This window comes from Mastacembelus armatus, chromosome 10, assembly GCF_900324485.2.
Source record: "Mastacembelus armatus chromosome 10, fMasArm1.2, whole genome shotgun sequence".
In the NCBI taxonomy this organism is placed as follows: Eukaryota; Metazoa; Chordata; class Actinopteri; order Synbranchiformes; family Mastacembelidae; genus Mastacembelus; species Mastacembelus armatus.
In genome coordinates, this window is record NC_046642.1 from 25,874,644 (window position 1) to 25,892,766 (window position 18,123).

The window sequence follows — 18,123 nt, forward strand, 5'->3', positions numbered from 1 at the left end:
GTTCTTACCCTCTTTAACCTGCAAGAGGAGTTTTCATGACTGTTGTTTTCTGCCCACTAGTGATGGGCAAGTGAAGCCTCATGAAGCACTGAGGCTTTCCTGACCATTGTGCCGAAAAAGATTCAAAGCTTCGAGACTTCAGTGACGGTGACATCTGGTGGACAACTGAAGCCATAGCAACCTCTAAAGAGCACGAATGAAGCACTGGCACTTTGAATCCCATGACAGCAATAAAAGTTCAGACCTCTTGAAATCAAAATGATCCCAAACTTTAGAACGCCGCTTATTGGTGGGACTCGCCGTGAAACTTGCCAAAATACTCTCTCTCTCTCTCTCTCCAAATCCTGAAGTAGAATGATGCGTGTTATATAGCTGGTATGGCACCAAACCACTCAAATCTGTCAAGCTGTCATTGGCTCAGAATGCATTGAAACGCCATGAGCCAATGACACACACCGAAAGACTATGAGCTTTGAAACATTTTGAAGCAATGAAGCGCGAAGCGAAACAGTGACGGTCACGTGACACTGGTGTTTTGATACAAGCCTCGACACAGTGTTTCGAATCAGTCCGCTTCAGGAAGAGTGACACAAGCTCCGAAGCCTCGGTATCATTTGCCCATCTCTACTGCCCTCCATAACCTGCAAGAGGATTAATCGGAGGAGTTTTCAGTATGTATAAAGAGACGAGTATTTTAGTTTTGGGACTCTGCCATAACTCTAGATTCCTGACCAGAATTCTCTGCTCCGTGAGATATTGCTCTGCGGGTCAAGACCCGGACTCACTTCCTCATCCGCCTAGACTCCCTACGGAGTTACCTGGTGTGGGCCTAGGTGTGAACCATCCTTCTGCCACGGTAAACCAAGTCACGGACTCTTCATTCCATTTTTCCATGGTCACTAATCAGCACCTGTACTACGTTGCTCTTTGATTTTTCCTGTGAATAAACCTTTATATCTGGATTAGAGCTTTTGTGTGGCATTTTTGGTCCTCCAGTCTCCCCAAACCTGAGAAGTCACACAAATTTAAAAAATGAAAAAGTCTTACAGAGCACAAAACTGATGGAGGTGGCCAGTACAGATTCCTTCATTCACAGGTGAAGAGTGTAAGCTCTAAACCTACCACTTGGCCTGGAAATTCCTCCAACCTGCTCCTGTCTCTGCAGCTATGTTCGCCACCCCACAATGCAGCTGCCTCTTCAGCCATCACCTCAGATTGCTGGAGAGATGGGATGCCATATGGACATTAAAACTACAGTGACCAGTCACAGTCAGGAGCAACCTCGTCTGAGAAACAAAATACAAACCTCCCAAATACTAATTATGGCTGCTGGACCTTGGTAGACAAAGAGCACATTAGGTGGAATTTAATGGTCCAAGTGGGATATTGTATCAGCTAATAAGAGCAGGACTCAATGAAATAATATTAGTATTCACATGAATCAGCCTATGGCAATATGAAAAATTTCTTTTTGTGAGAGGAAGCCAGAGTAAAAAAACTAAATTATGATGCACTTGTTGGTTTTTTTTTTTTTTTTTTCCCCCCCAGTCTTGCTTTATGGCTGTACTAGAATTATATCAGTTGTATTTGAAGAAAGAGGTCAGCGCAGGACATGTTGACCTTCTGCTGTTAGTTCAATGGCTGAAGAACAAGAGAAAAGGCAACAGATGGAGGAAGAGACAGCTCTCTTCATCTACATTTTAGTGTTTTTAATCCTCATGTTAAGAGGATTGTGTAAAATGTTAATGCCACAATGAAAGAAGATGCACATGAACATACAGATGTTACATGTATCTGTGCACAACCCCCATCTCACTCACTAAATCCTCCCTGGGTCAAATGCAGGACTTGGTTGAGGGAGTGCTGTGCTGGCACTAGTAGTTTGAATTTTAGAACAGAGGAATTATGTCAAATAAAAGCCTTGATGGTAATATATGTATCATTATTGTTGTGAAAGTAGCAGATAGATTGATATATACTTTATTCCATAATATTAGAAGATAAAGATACAATAATGGCATGAGCAAAACAGGCAGGGATCAAACTTGTCTGAACTAAAAAGTGCTATATTTCTGCAAACAGTCAAGCCTACATTTGTCATGGTAATGTGGCATTGGGTGAGCTAGAGGGTGGGGCATTGGGGGTTAGGAGCTGGGCTGTGAGGGGAAGATGCAAGAGAAGAGAAAGGACCCATCTGTTCTTATAGTGGCAGATAAAAAGAGAGACAGAGGGACAACGAATGCAGAGGAAGAGGGTAAGCATGAAATCAAATGAAACTTGTTTAATACTAATTGCAGTTAGTCTGATGAGCTAAATTTGGAGCTTTTCATGTGCCTTGTTCATCTAATGCATACATATGCTGTAGCTAAAGGTGTGAGATGTTAGACACCAGATGTTGCACATGCCAGGGCTAGTATAAACCGAATTACTGTACAGCTGCAGGCACACTGGGCTCCTAGATAATTGTTTCAGTCACAGAGAAAGAGGGAAAGGGCAAGTTTGTCCAGTGTCAGAGACAGGATTTTATAAAAAAAAAAAAAATTCAGTTTATATGTACTGTGACAGAAAGAAAAGCAAAACAGTAATTACTTTTTAACATTTTTTATTAAAGACATTTGATATATTAATCAAGTTTATTTCACAAATGTTATTTCAGATACCAGGGAGGATTTTTTTTTTTTTTTTTTTAACCAGTATGCCCCTTTGGCTTTTGCCCTCTAGTCTCTCTGTTTAATTTCATTACTTTACCACCATCCCCTCTGTTCACCCTCCCTCCCTTTCATCCTCTCTTCTCCTCTCTTCTTATGGTAATTTCCCTCCATCTTGTGATTGCATCTGTCAGATTGTCTCCCAATTGGGAATACAGCATGGATGTTTGGCATCAGCCTCTTTCATTGACTGCTTTGACTCATGCATGCTGTTATGATATTGGAAGTCATTTTCCTGATTCCACTGTAGGAACTAATGGGCTGAATAATTTGAGCACACAGAGCCAAAATAGGGTAAAGGCAGTTTATTTTAATGCATGAAGGTATTCCTTCTTTTCATTCACATTGTTGAGGCCAAGTGTTATTAGCAAAATGAATTTCATTATTAAGCATAATTAATAAGTGTGCCATGTTTTATATTAATGCATCTCATGTGATTTGTAGATATTGTAATAATTTGTAATTGTGAAGCCTACTTCAGATACTTTATACACTACTGGTTAGTTTATTAATAAAAGCACTGATCATGTTTTTCTAAGCTCATATGTTTTGTAGGTAAAATTCTGACAAATTGAGTAAAAAGTGCAGTATTTCAGTAAATGGACTGGACTGGCAGCATAAAGTAGCCTAAAATGAGAATACTTAAGTAAAACACTGGTATTTATAAATAGCATTTAAATACAACACTTTGAGCTTTTGTATTACAATACTTACACTGGACAGCTACAAAAAGAAATTAAATAAGTTGTAGTAATTTTTGTGTGTGTGTGTGTGTTAAATCAGTCCAACACTGGGGTTGAGATCTTGACTAATGATCCATAATTTCAATAGGCATGTTGACCCCTTGACCTCTTATATAGTCTTATATGTAATGAGAGGACTGGACCCAAGGTTGCAAACTAAAGGACTTTATTTAAACCTGAAACACAACAGGGCACAACAGGACCCCTCCCTCAAGGGCTGGCTCCCAGATGGCTGGAAAGAGAATGCCAGGTCGTAGGAACAACCCGGGAGGATGGAGGGGAATACAGGAGAAAGGTCTCATAAGGCAGTCCAAGGTCTGGGGGTCTGCCCCGATAATGCCCTCAGAGACAGGGTGGACCAGGTGGTCAACCCCTCAGGCAGCTGAGTCCAGCTCTGGAGGTCGGCTCCTCCAGAGCACGGGGATCTGGGGCCCCTCGGGAGGGCTGAGATTTCGAGCCGCTTGGGGGAAGGACCCCTTGGGAAAGCAGGAATCTGGGGCCGCTCTGGGGGCTGGCCCTGGGGCCACTTTGGCGAAAGGCCTCTGGCAAAGCCTGGGGTTTGGGGCCGTTATGAAGGACAGCCCCTCAGGTTTGACAGACCTGGCCGACTCACTGGAACAGAGATCAGGGACCGGAGCTGGGACATCAGCAGGAACACCGCCATCGGCACACTGAGTCCCAGAGAGCTGGAGAGGAAACTCAGCAGAGACATCATCATCAGCACACTGAGGATCTGGGAGCTGGAGAGGGACCTCAGCAGAGACACTGCTGTCGGCACACTGAGATTCCGGGCGGGAAGGGTAGTGGTTCGGGCGTGGAAGCTGAAGGCTCAGGCAAAGGCTGGAGGCAGCGCTGGGTTCCGGCTGAAGAAGTGGAGATGAGGTTAGCTCTTTCTGGTGGCGGTGCCACTGGCATCGAGGCTGTGGGACTAGAAGCTCAGGCTGATGGACTGGAAGCACCGGCTGAGGGACTGGACGCTAAGGCTGAGAGACTGGCTCTAGCAGGCTGGCTGGAGACTCTGGCATGGTAGCTGGAGATGGAGATGGCCCCAAGCCCCTGCCAGATAGCTCTGCCGGTGTCAATGGCAGGGCAGACTGAGCACCCAGCATCGAAGCCTGGTGAGCCAGGGGCGAGGACTGGAGAGCCGGACTGGAGAGCCGGACTGGAGAGCCGGACTGGAGAGCCGGCGGCGAGGACTGGACAGCAAGACTGAAGAGCTGGTGACAAGGACAGGAGAGCCAGTGTAAAGGGGTAGCACAGCCCTTTGACCAACAAGAGGGGGATCTGGAGGCCCTGGCACTCCCTCAGTATAGAGTGGACTGTAGCAGTAACCTCCAACATTTGGTCTGCCCTTTGCCTGGTAATATAATGGGGGGAGCGTGCGAACAATTGCTCCAGCTGGGAATAGTACTCAAACACCTCTTGGTACTCCGGAGCGACCTGAATTACATTACCCAAATTGTTCAGGAGACTGGAGGTAAATCTTTCCTCTGCGGTCTTAAAGCCTCTGTCTGCTGGGTCCATGGTCAGGCCGAATTGTTCTGTTGCGTTATGTAATGAGAGGACCCAAAGTTGCAAACTAAAGGACTTTAAACTGAAACCAACAGAGGAGAAAACTTAGATACTGCATGGATGTGCATGGAGAGGGGCAAGAGACACGAGGGAAGGAACACAGGCAGGAGACGAAGAAAGGAGACGTCAGAACCAGGAGCAGGGTGACAGGAGACGAAGAAAGGAGAGGTCAGAGCCAGGAGCAAGGTGACAGGAGACGAAGAAAGGAGAGGTCAGAGCCAGGAGCAAGGTGACCAGTGACCAGTGGACAGTGACAGAGACAGTATGGAAAATGGGACTCCAGAATCACACCAGAGAAGACAGCAGGTAGGACAGCATGGAAGAACATCAGACAATTCAGCAAAAAAAAAATGGAAGGAACAGGCAGGTATATATATACACGGAAGGAGCGAGAGGAAGGGTAGGTGAAAACGATCAGGGATGATTGAACCTAAAGCTACTGAGGACTGAAAGGAGGGAGAACAGGAACTAACTACAAAATAAGAGTCCTCTGTGGGAAGACCCAATACACAATAACACGTCACTACAATAAAATTAGTAAAAAAGTTTTATGTGTATGGCCCTGATAAAGGAATTAAGTTCACATGCTCCAGTTTTTTTCTGGTTTAAGGTTTTAAGTTTTGTTTTTTTTTTTTTTACATATTTGAAGTTTGTGTTCTACTACAGAAATTATTTTATATCATCTGTCGCTGTTTATGTTGTTAGGGTTTGCTGCTGCTAGTAGGCCTACCAAAGAATCATTGATTTTGTTTTGCTTCACTCCAGGTATAGAAGTTCATCTCAGATTTCACTGGATTTACAGGACATGCACTGAAAAAGGTGCAGATTACTCCAAAGTGAATATTTCTCACAAAACATGCAGGCAAGATGAAGATGTGGATATTTTGCCTCTGTGTGAGCATTGGATGGATGCACACTTCCTCTATTACTGATGTAACCCCAACACCTTCCACTGCACCAGTGGCACCTACTGAAGATGAGAGCACCCAGTTGGTGGTAAAACGGAAACCATAAAACTTTATGTGAGCAAAGGCATGTGTAGTTTGAAATTTAAAAAACAGGAGAAGGTGGGGATCAAACGTGATACTTGTAAATGAGGTGGTGCAGTCATTGTTTTCTGTGTTCATGCCTAAGACTTCCTTGTTTGGTTTAAAGTTAATTAATTGAGGTCGTTTATTGGACTCTTTATCTGCTCTTTTCAAAGGAGTGGTTGACGAAGTATGGCTACCTCCCACCTTCAGACCCCTCCACCGGACAGCTACAGGCCTGGACAGCTGTCACCAATGCTGTCAGGGCAATGCAGAGGTTTGCTGGCCTCAAGGACAGCGGAGTATTAGGTGAGGATTACAAAGGAGGGCCGTAAAGCAAATCTTCATACTTTGTTTAGAACTCAACACGCTGATTGTCCTCTGATTACTCTGTGCTCTGATGTATTTAGATGAGGACACAAAAGCACTGATAAAAAGTCCACGGTGCTCCCTACCTGACCAGGTGGAGCCATCCAAATCACTAGCCAAGGAAAAGGAAAGAAAAACAAGGAGGAGAAGAAGTGCTATCTCTATGTGGACACGCAGGAACATTAACTGGAGGTGCATGGGATACAATTGGTTACTGTGATCTGGTAAACTGGACTGAACATTAACATTTTTCCTGTGGGATATTAAACATAGTGCTTTACAGATGCATGTTTGCGTCAAGTCACATATAACTGGATGTCTTTTTACTTTTTTTTTTTTTTCTCACACACATTTTCAGGTTGCACTCGTATCCCTCCTATTCCCATCTGTCGCGGGAAATGGTTCGCTCATTGGTTTTCTATGCTTTAAGAGTGTGGGCGGAGCCTACACCCCTTGAGTTCCATGAGGTTAGTGTTGCTGACTGATGCTGCATTGATGACATAAGGTAAAGATAACAGTTTCCTACAGGACCATATGAGAACAGCTGTCTGTGCCTAGCTGCTCATACTCTGATGTATATTTGGTCTAACTTGCCCTGAAAACCACCACAATGTCACTGTTCTCCAGGTAAACAGTCCAGAGGCAGCTGACCTGCAGGTAGACTTCCTCCAAGGCTACCATGGAGACAGCTACCCATTTGATGGAGCAGGCGGTGCAGTCGGCCATGCTTTTTTCCCATCAGACCATGCCCGGGCAGGAGGAGTTCATTTGGATACAGATGAGGAGTGGGCATTCAGACAACCAGGTTGAACAAAACTGAGAAAACCTATGCACAGTTCATATTCTGTTGTTATTTCACTTAACATCACACAGCGAATTCCATGTGTTTTGGTCACTTAAGGCAACAGAAACAAGAAGTGAACACATCAGGTTTTAATTTAAAGCTGTTTGCTTATTTGCTCATCCAACATGATCATTCATCTGAAGTTGTGTATGTGTGTCCACTATTCTGTTTGGTCCCTACCAACTCCTGAGGGAAGTTGTTTTCTGTTTTCTCTAGCTACTTTCAGGGTTTTTGGCCAAACTAGACTCATACCCTTTGTCCCCCATTATTTAGCTGATGTTTTCCCTTTCTCTTTCTCCCATTCTTAGCCTCTGAGGGTACTGACCTGTTCACAGTACTGGTCCATGAGTTTGGCCATGCACTCGGCCTACCTCATTCCTCATCCCGTAACTCAGTGATGAGACCCTACTACCAGGGTCCTGCAGGAGACCCCCTGCACTACAGTCTTGGACCTCAAGATCTGGAGCAGATTACCCAGCTCTATGGTAAGGCCTCTCTTGCTGAGGGGTTGCACAGTGGGACAGTGGTTAGGAATGTCATCTCACAACATTGAAGGTTCAGGGATCAGATGCAACCCTAGCTATCGATAGGATGGATTCTGATTGTTGTCATGTGAGGGCTGTACTAAAAAAAAAAAAAAAAAAAAATTCAAAGCCTTGCAACATCATCACAGAAAGAACACATCACATAATGATACCACTGAGTTAACATCAGTTTTTGAAAAGAGTGACATAGAACAGGAGCTTTTTGTTGGTTGCCATGGCTCATGTGCAGATGCAGCGGTCTCTAATGGACCACATTTCTTAGTGCTTTTGTCTTATTATTTGTCTTCAAGTGCAAAAACTGAGCGTCTTTTATGCGGTGTTAGTGAGGAAGTCCAGAATGACAGAAATGTATTCACCACATTGTGCTCAGAAGCACATGTGAAAGCCTCATATTCTAAAGAATCAAAGAAGTATGAATGTGTGAATGCACTGCTGTTCAAAAAGAGAGTCCTTAATTCATTTTGCTTTTGCATAATGTCATGCATGCTTTCTCCTGACTCACTAGCAGCTCTTGAGACAGACAGCTGTAAACTGGAAAAAAATGCAAACCTCTGTTCATTTACAACTAGAAGCTTTTAACACATCCTGTCACAGTCCAGCTGTAGAAATGTACTCCATCTGCCTTTAAGCTGTACTGTTTTGTGTTAGATAGTGGCAGGGACTTAGTTTTGTTTGTAAGGCTGCTTATGAAGTTCTAGGTTATATGGCTCTAGGATGGTAGCATGGTTTGCTCAGGTCATCCGCCACTACGTTCACACTGAAATAACAACTGGATGGATTGCAATGGAATTTAGTTTAGATATTCATGGTTTACACATTTTGGAGGCCCCCAAACTTTTCGTTTAGTGCCACCATCAGCAATAGTGTGCTATCCCTCTCTATAGACGGCCTCTGTGTTTAATCATGAGGAAGTGTCTTCTGTCAAGAGCTAGCTGCTTTGTTGTTCTTAGGGTTAAACGGATTTGGTTTTTGATTTAGGTCAAAGGAACCAGCTGCTGGTTACTGACACTCCTCGCTTTGCCCCAGATTTGCACCACAGATCTCAACACCATCATCATGGACATAGGTATGATTTAAAAGACAGAAAAGATTAAGTTATATTTTCCCCTTGGAATAAAACACCATGGATTTGTTTCACCAGCAGCTATGTCATTTTTAAAATATACTGAACCTGAAGCTTTAACATACAATTACATAATTGTTTACAGCTTAAAAATGTGCACTATATTAGTCATTTCAAAAGACATGTTCACAATTTTAAACTCACTCACTTTTAACCTACTTAACAGGATATATTTCAATGTCCAGCATGAACACAAGGAATGGTACCAATAAGCAAAGCCTGTTTCAGAGTTAACATAGGCACTTTAATTTTCCTTAAAAAAATCCTTTTGGTAGGCTTTGTACTTTAGGGGTTTATCTTTGAAGGAACAAAGCTCTTCAAGTCTTCCTCTATGTTTTCTCCCTTAAGCTCCTTCATAGATCGATGTAACACCACTTTTGATGCTGTGGCAAGGATCCGAGGAGAGACTTTCTTTTTCAAAGGTCTGAATTTGCATGAAATTGTCCCCTTAGGCATGTCAAATATGAGGGTAAGGGATATTTATAATATGTGAAGATGAAAACTGTCCGGCTCCGTTTTACATGCTCACTCACATCATTCTCACTAAACCATTCCTTTGCTTTCCTCCATTGTTTGCTTTCTTTTCCTCCCAGGTCTGACAATGTGGCGAGTCAACAACGCTGGTCTAGTGTCTGGTCGTGGGGTTTCAGTAAGAAGGCTGTGGAGGGGTCTACCTTCTGACCTGCCTCGTCTTAGTGCTGTGCTGGAGAGACAATCAGATCACGCCATCATCTTTATCAGTGGTAATTTCCTATAATAAATCTTAATTTGTGAATGTTGTGAAAAAAAGTATATCCATGCATTGTAGTCATTATTTGCCATTTACCAGCCTACTTGGCCACCTAACCTCACCAGCTCGTGTTTTGCTACAGGATCCCAGTTCTGGCTGTTCAGGGACTTGACCCTGCAGGAGGGCTACCCTCAGCCCCTCTCTGCCCTCAGCATGGGGGCAAGAATGGCAGGAGCAGATAACAATGAGGAGGAGGGAGCAGCCAGGACTTGGGGCCTGCTGTGGGACCCAGAAGAGGGTCCTGTGTGGGGGTACGTGGGAGATGCTGAGGAAGAGGAACAAGAAGACACCTGGACTCGGCTGCTTAAAGAGGGAGTCAGTGGCATCATCACAGACAGCGATGGTGCGTGTTTGAATAGTTCATGACTTACTGTTTTAAAATATAAAATGTGTTCTGTGATACAATCAGCATGAGTAAAAGATGAGCCATTCTGCAGACTGATCCAAATAGTAGCATAACAACTGAAACGCACAACTTACTTTAGCTAAAGTTCAGAGTGGAAAGCGTTTTATTTTTATATCAATGCATCTACTACTGTTCATTTCGTCAGGCGAGACTAGATGAAATATCTTCAACAAGCCTTTTTTTCATGACTAAGAGGAGACGAAATCAACATCACTGAACACAGACTTCTGTTAACAGAAAAAGACGAGACGAAAATATAGTTCTTAGAAGAAAAACTTAGATCAAATCTCCTCAGATGCCTCAGTAGGTTTGTCTGTAAGTCCAGATCTCTTTGGTCTGCTGGAGTCTCTAAGGCTGTTGGACACAAGGTTTTGGACTTTGTTTAAAAATAAAATGTATGCATGTATTTGTTAAACTACATACTTTTTGTGAAATTACATTATCAGTTATTCAGCATGTGTATTTCATCAGGTCATTCATATGGGAGATGAGTGAAACATTAAAATAATATTTTAATCAGTTTTGTTTTCAGTTTCAGTTTTGACTGAAATGTTTATCTAAATAGAAAAAGACTAAAATGGGGAAAAAATGATTTTCATTGGCTAAAATACTTTTGGTTTTTGTTTGACTAAAATGCCCAGACTTGGTCAACTAAAATCTGACTAAAACTACTAAGGACTTATGAGACTCAATTAAAAAGTAGCTGACAATTAACACTAGTATCTAGTGATGATGTGACATTGTGAAAAGGGTCGCTGGTATTGATGAACCTATAGAAAATTTTCACTTGCAGTTGGAAATAAGCTACTGCCCACCACTTTATTGGAAAGAGTGACAAATCAAAGTTGTGTTCTGAAGCTGTGTCTGCTGCCCCCAAGTGGCCAGAGGAACTGTTATTTTAGTTTCTAAAAAACTGCAAGGTCAAGCATGAATAGAGGTTTTAGATGAAAGGGATGGTGGAAATCTGTGGAATGTGGCCCATAGGAAAGTGAACATTAGCATCTTCAGTTCTGCTGATTCATTATCTGGCTTAAGACTTGGGGCAGCTGTGGCTCAGGAGTGAGTGCAGGTCAGCCTCAGACCACAGGGTCGGTGGTTTGATCCCTGGCTTCTCTAGTCGACATGTTGAAGTGTCCTTTGGCAAAACTCTGAACCTGAAGTTTCCCCATTCTGTAGCCTGGTGGTGGTTCCATTGGTGTGTGAGTGATTGTGTGTAAATGGCCAAATACTATAAAAGTGCTTTAAGTGTGGAGTGTAGAAAAGCTTGATGCAAGCATTTATAAATTAGGAAGCAGCCACTTGGTCCCATACTATATCTTTACTGAACATAATGACAATGAAAGAGGTTAAGGATGATTAAAACTAGTTTTTAAAGAACACATAAATTGTCAGTAAGGTAGATTAAGCTGGAAATTTTTGTAAAATAAACAAACTTTTATTCTAAAAGTCACTGATAAACAGTTTGTGGTTCCTCTTTCCTCTCCAGGCTCTGTTTATGTCTTCAAAGGTGGTTTCTACTGGAAGTTCATGTTTCCAGGCTCCTCACCACAGGATGGATACCCACAATCCTTAGCTGCAGACTGGCTAGACTGCCCTGACGCCTCCTCATCCTTACCTGTTGTGGAGGACCTTTCCTTGTCTCTGTCGCCTGCAGGAAGACAGGAGCTGAGGGAGAGATGGAGACAGGTGAGAGGGGAAGAGGAAGCAGAAGGAAGGAGGAGTGAGTATGGAAGGGACGGACATGGAAATCAACATAAAGGCAGACAGGGCAGAGGTTCACACATCTGGACACAATGCACTTGCCAAAATGGAGCAGTAGGTGACAGGACAATGTCTTCTATTGCTGCCTTGCTGTTTGGCACATGGACTATGTTGGTAGTTTAAAGCTGTACAACACTAAAGAGCATTTCATCCACAGCCAACCACAATGTGCATTCATTATACCATGCATTACACCTACCCGTTATGCCTTTCAGAGACATCATTCATCTTTCTGCTGCCTTTCCAAGAATAAGTAGAAATACTAATTCCCAGTTTGGGTGTATTAAAGGGTCAGTGTGTAATATTTAGCGCGATCTATTAGCAGCAATGGAATATAGCATTTATAAACATTTTGCCATTAGTGCATAGTCACCAGAAAAAGGGCCCAGAAGGTTGCATTCTGCAATCTCACCGCTAGATGCCACTAAATCTTTCTTATTTCACATACTGTAATTTAAAGCACAGAGACTCAGAGTTTAGCATAAAGATTGGAAACTGGGGGAAAGGACTAGTTTCATCATTTTTCACATGAACAAAGATTTACCCATCTGCAGGTTTCAGTTTAGACAATGTAAATGTAAAAAACCTAGCAACTTTTTTTGATTATGCTTGTTGTTTGCCAAGACAGCGCCACCATATGCATGACTTCACTCTAAAATAGTTGTTTTTAATGTATATTTGTGTACAAATGAACACTTTAGTCTTGTGTTGTTTTGGCTATTCTCAGTACTTATTTTTACCTTTATATACCACATTATAAAATGTTTTGCCAGTGTTTGGTATGTTTTTTTTTGTTGTTTTTTTTTTTCCAGCTCATCACCATTGACTTGACTGTTATAGCTTCATTTCAATATACCAAACCAAACTTACTGTTCCCCAAAACACACAAAGCAGACAAAACCATATCTGAAAATTAATGTTGTTTGGTCATTAAAGTTTTATTGGTTAATTTTCGCACAGGTTGCAAACATGAAAACACATTGTAGAAATCAAGCTATACATGTTTTAAATGATTTTTATATTATATTTAAATGATCATATTTCCATTTTCACTTGGTTTATTGACATCAAGCTAAAACAAGCATAGAGTTTCAAGACTCCAGTTACAATATAAGTTGATGGACAATACTCATCATGGCCTTGTTTCTATTCTGTAACGTCCTGATATGGTCACACCTGTGACTCCTCTGGGTTAAACAAATGAGACATGTTATTTAGGAAGCAAGCTCTAGATGTGTTAAAGAGTATTTAAGAGACAGGTTAGTTTTTCTCCCGGTTTCCAGGTCAATCACTTCCTGATTCCAGCTCGGTGCTTAACAGATTTAGAACAAACCTTTTCAGGCTCACAGTGGATATTTTTTAAAGAAGGGTCAAAACTCAACCAGAGATATGATTAAAACAAACAAGACCAGTGTTTATATGAAGCACATGACAGAAAATCGGAAAAAACATGGGAGTATCTGCTGTGACATTTCTGTGAGGATGATAAAGTACATAAAATTACTCCCTGCTCTAGTATGATGTTGGTTCTAAGCAATTAGAATAAATTTCATTACTTATAAGTCTCTGATATATATTTTTAGGCAACCAAACATAAACTATTGACAACAAAACTTATTAAAATGATATATTATTATAAAAGATTAGTGAGCGGATGATGTCATTGTCAATAATCAGTAGTTAAATGTGCCAAAATTTGCGTGATCGTTCCTCTGGAGTCTGTGATGTCTTGACCTATCGCTGGGACTCACAGTGGGACGAAATTCCCTAAACCTAAACTACAGTACTTTTAAACTGCTCTAGCATACCTTTGAGTGTAAACACTAGGCAGCTGAACCGGCCTTGCATCAACATTGTATTTGCTCAGGTTAAGATGCTTCCTTCTGTCACTATAAAAAGGAAAGGTGTGGGATAACCTTTGTAACATTTTTGCAAAGATTACAATAACTCCTTAATGCTAACCCTGTATTGTGATGTGGTTGTTTTCAAAAAATGATCTTTTTAGCAACTCAAATCAGAAAATGTCAATCCATAATAAAGCAGTAAAATCAAGTCTAGTAATATTGAAACATCAATAATGTAGAAGTGCTCCCTGTATTTGTACTTATTTTGCTGCCACATGGATGGTTTCACGTACAAATTTAGGGAAATTATTAGAATTAAATTTTAAAGCTGCACTAGACAAAAGAAAATCAAGTGGAATGGTGAACATGAAAGACGTTTGTAGTCATAAATTTAGAAAGAATTATCAATGACAACCACAAGAAGACTCACAAACACCACAAAAGATTCAGAAGAGCCACAAAGAGTCCAATGTTTTCTGTGTTTCTTTAGTAAAAAATGCCATTTACTATCAGCCCCAATCATCTGTACCGGAAAACAGGCAATACAAGTTAAAAAAAAAAAAAGCATGTTTCCATCCACAACTGCTGTGTAAAGATTATGAGTTACAGTAAGTGCATCAAGATAAACAGCTACTGCTGCTAATTTAGTCTGTGCCATTACACCATTACAGAAGAGGAGGTCACAATGAGGTGGCACTCATCCTCACTGAAATCTCAAATAGTGGAAAACCACACAGACATTTCTGTTCATGACTATATGTGACAAAGGTTATAGTCTCCACAGATGTGATGTTTACATCTCCTTTATTATGCATCAGATATAAGTTTCCTTTGTGTTTTCACTTACTGTTTTTATCCACACACCGTTTTTTCTAACTGAGCTAATGATTTCCCAGTGATTCTGCTCGGTTTTTTCATGTGCAAGTTGAAAATGTTCATCAAAACAGGTGGATGCCTTGCAATTATGCTGTATACCTACGTTTTTGCACCTTAAAAAAGATGAGCCTTGTTGACCTATAAAGGGTGTAGAAGGACACAAACCAAACAGTAACAATCCTGAGTGTTGTGACAAGGACATGAACCCTGCACAGCCTAGCTAACGGCTTCAATAGATCACTCAGCCAAGACAAAGATCTGCTGCAAGGATATAAATCAGTGTCTCTGCTGTGGTAGGTGAAGTGATTTTTTTTTTTTTTTTTCACCAGAGCTGCAAATCATCAGAAATATCCCAGCCCCTTTGGGACTCAAATTTGAATTTGCTTTGGGAAACCCACAGTGGGCTTGTATCAGTGGTATCATAAGTCATATTTATCCTAAATGATAGTCCACTACATTACTTAATTAAATCCACTCAGAGAGCAAGCAAGTGAGCTTGGCTAACTTAGTTGTCTTTGTTCAGGAGTTGTGCATCTCCTATATCTATTTCTATGATTGGTTGGACCTGCAAACAGTTTCTTCTGATCCTGATCCCAGACTGACTCCACATTGCTGAAATCAGGGCTCTGTGGCGGTCAGACCATCTGCTGCAGGACTCCTGGTTCTTCTTGACTTTGAAAATACTTCCTGATGAACTCTAGTGGGTTCTTTATAGGTTGCTTTCCTGCATAATGAACCTGGGATCAATCAGAGACCTGATCGTGTTGGGTGATATGAATCTAAAACATCTAAAATGCCTAAAACTTCTACCCAGTACTGTAAATGATAACACAGTGGATGAACATTTATAAAAGAAATGTACACATACAATCAAATAAGCATGTAAACATTTCAAAGGTCTAGCAATAGTCTGTTCTTATACAGATGTTTGACCATTTTAAAAGCTGAAAATCCTTTTATTGCAGAACATGTGGATGACCTAATGGAGCTGATCTTTGAGAAGGTGTTTCTGGACCCAGGCCCATAAACGGAGACTGTGATGAAGAGAAACAGGAGACAGGAAACATTGCTTGGATTATTTGTGTAACAGTAAAGTATTAGTCATCTCTGTTTTTTCCTTGTGTGCATTAGTTGTATTCTATGTTGCCTATTAATTGGTGACATTAATCTGAATTGATAATGTTAGATTCCATTGCTAATTTTATCTGTGGGTTTTTCAAAAGCATGTATGATAAATTGAAAAAAAAGTAATATAGAAAATATTGACTGCTCTATTCCCCACAGACACAAAGGCCTATAGTCATCTTCATAGATACTGAATGAATTCTACAGACTGAAGACATTTAAACACACAAGTTTGAGGTGAGGATGTTTCACCATGCATAACACTGGGTCCTCATGCTGCTGGTCTCTTCTGGTGACCTAGTATAGGCTAACATGTCAGTAGAACTATACTACAGTCGGTGATGATAAAATGACTGTGAATACTTTGATGTTACTGAAAGTAGTTATGCTACCTGTGGTGTCTCCCTGCTGCAGACATTCTCAATCTCTGTAGTCATGGTGGCACAATTTCCACATTTAAGCAATACACTAACATGTTAAGAGGCAAAAAATAACCACATTTCACTCTGTTGTGTGGTAAAGTTAACAGCACAATACAAGTAACAGCTGCATTATTAACATCATTATCATGCAATGGTCAGAAAAGTTACACTGCAGTTCAGTAGAAATTTTGAGGGAAATGCTTTCTGTAACTTCAAACAGCTTCTGACAAATGACATGAAAAGACTGACATCATTCTTTACTGTAGTTCAAACATGTAGTAGCACATGCACCCTTATATTCTCTGTCAGTGATAATGTTTGACTTTATTGCCATTTTCCTTCAACACAATACACAACTGTGCTTGTTCTAACAGCATAAAATAGCACTGGCTGTTGTAGCTACGTACAAAGCACAAAATAAATGTAAGTGAAAATGTTTAAAGCTAACCTTGCAGAAACGTGGAGATGGCCCAACTGGTTTGGGAGCCTCGTCTCGCTGCGAGTCAGCTTCTTGTGCTTTCAGTCAACAGCCACATCTTCTCTTTACCTTAGCCTTTAGTTTAGCTGTTGCACAACCCCCTTGAGGAAGGGAGAGGGATGGGAGAGGAGGAGGGGTGTTTACACAGTTACATGGACTGAACTCCCCCAAAACAAAGCATTCTGAATGGCCTGCTAACAGGCTGCTTCAGAAGTGGCCTGTGGTGGATGATCCTTGTTGACCTTTTACACAAGCATTATACAGAAGTCTTCTCAGGATATTAGAGAACTGATTTTATTGTGCAAAAGATGTTACTTTTTACAACACAAATGCTATGGCAAGGGGAAAAACAACACCATCCCCACCTGAGATTGGGTACCAAGCCCCAATAACAAGCCCCTACATGCTCAACACGAGAGCAGCTGACATGAGATTGAAGATCATGAGTAAGCTGGACACTTGGAACCTCCACAGCCAACACTAAGTGAAGTACCCTCTGAAAGTCTACTAGAAGATGTGAATGCAACATTACAAACAATCCCTACTGGGACCATCACTGAGACCAACAACCTGAATATACACCACGGCAATAGTGATCCAACAGTGATAAACATCGCCACTAATTCATGGAGAAGGAGGTTGGAAACAAACATAAGGACAACATGGAGAGATGTTAGCCATTTATCAGAACAGCAGAGAGGTGGGATGAAGAAAGAGTTGGGTAACAAGTACAACAAGCTGTCCATAGCTGAGGCCCTGGAGACTGCCAAGCAACGACTCACAGCCCTGGCCACATGCCTGAAGAGGTACACCAGAGAAATAGAAGCAAGGAGAATAAACAGGATGTTCTCCACCGAACCGTCCAAAGTGCACTCTCAGTGACAGGGTAACAACATGAGAGCAGACCCACCAAGGCTGGACACTGAACAATACTGGAAAAACATATGGGAGAAGGAGGAATCACATAACACCAATGCCCAGTGGCTGGTGGACCTGAGAGCATACCACAGCAACCTCACTGAACAGGAACCAGTAACCATCACAATGGCAGATATCCAAGAAAGTTTCTTAAGCATGAAGAACGCCTACTGACTAAAGAAGGTAACTGCACTCCATGAGCACCTGGCAGCTCAAATGACCCAGCTGCTAATGGATGGGACTTACCCTGAATTGCTAACTGAAGGCAAGGCAGTCGTGATCCTTAAGGACCCCCATAAAGGAGCACTCCCATCCAACTACCACCCAATAACCTGCCTCTGTACAACGTGGAAGCTCCTGTCAGGCATCATAGCGGCTAAGATGAGTAAGCACATGGCTCATAAAGAAATGGGTAAGAACACCAGGGGAGCAAAACATCACCTACTGGTAGATACAACAGTCACTAGAGACTGTAATAGCGGATGTTGAGGAAAGCTACAAGTACCTTGGAATCCCACAGGCAAATGGGAACCAAGAAGAAGCCACAAGGAAAGCAGCCACAGCCAAATAC

At 41.7% G+C, this 18,123-nt stretch overlaps 1 protein-coding gene across 5 annotated transcripts; it reads left to right on the forward strand.

Annotated features, from left to right (window-relative positions):
* Positions 1 to 560: 560 nt before the first annotated feature.
* On the forward strand, positions 561 to 12,509 carry mmp17b (matrix metallopeptidase 17b). Of its 5 annotated transcripts, none has more exons than XM_026330555.1 (12): positions 2,226 to 2,254; positions 5,789 to 6,019; positions 6,228 to 6,360; positions 6,462 to 6,612; positions 6,779 to 6,887; positions 7,048 to 7,225; positions 7,573 to 7,749; positions 8,788 to 8,875; positions 9,281 to 9,354; positions 9,526 to 9,675; positions 9,805 to 10,065; positions 11,615 to 12,509. In XM_026330555.1, the coding sequence occupies exons 2-12, from the start codon at positions 5,891 to 5,893 to the stop codon at positions 12,010 to 12,012; spliced, it is 1,848 nt and encodes a 615-aa protein (XP_026186340.1). In that variant the 5' UTR covers positions 2,226 to 2,254; positions 5,789 to 5,890; the 3' UTR covers positions 12,013 to 12,509. The 5 variants fall into 5 exon arrangements, with proteins under 5 accessions (XP_026186339.1, XP_026186340.1, XP_026186342.1 ...); XM_026330556.2 differs by lacking the exon at positions 2,226 to 2,254 and adding an exon at positions 4,332 to 5,329; XM_026330554.1 differs by lacking the exons at positions 2,226 to 2,254; positions 5,789 to 6,019 and adding an exon at positions 561 to 856.
* The last annotated feature ends 5,614 nt before the right edge of the window (positions 12,510 to 18,123 follow it).

Excerpts from the sequence above, each read along its gene's own strand:
- mmp17b (XM_026330554.1), top strand. The coding sequence starts at position 674 with ATGTATAAAGAGACGAGTATTTTAGTTTTGGGACTCTGCCATAACTCT. Across the intron at positions 857-6,227 it reads TGAACCATCCTTCTGCCACG|GAGTGGTTGACGAAGTATGG; the intron begins GTAAACCAAGTC and ends CTCTTTTCAAAG. Across the intron at positions 10,066-11,614 it reads CATCATCACAGACAGCGATG|GCTCTGTTTATGTCTTCAAA; the intron begins GTGCGTGTTTGA and ends TTTCCTCTCCAG.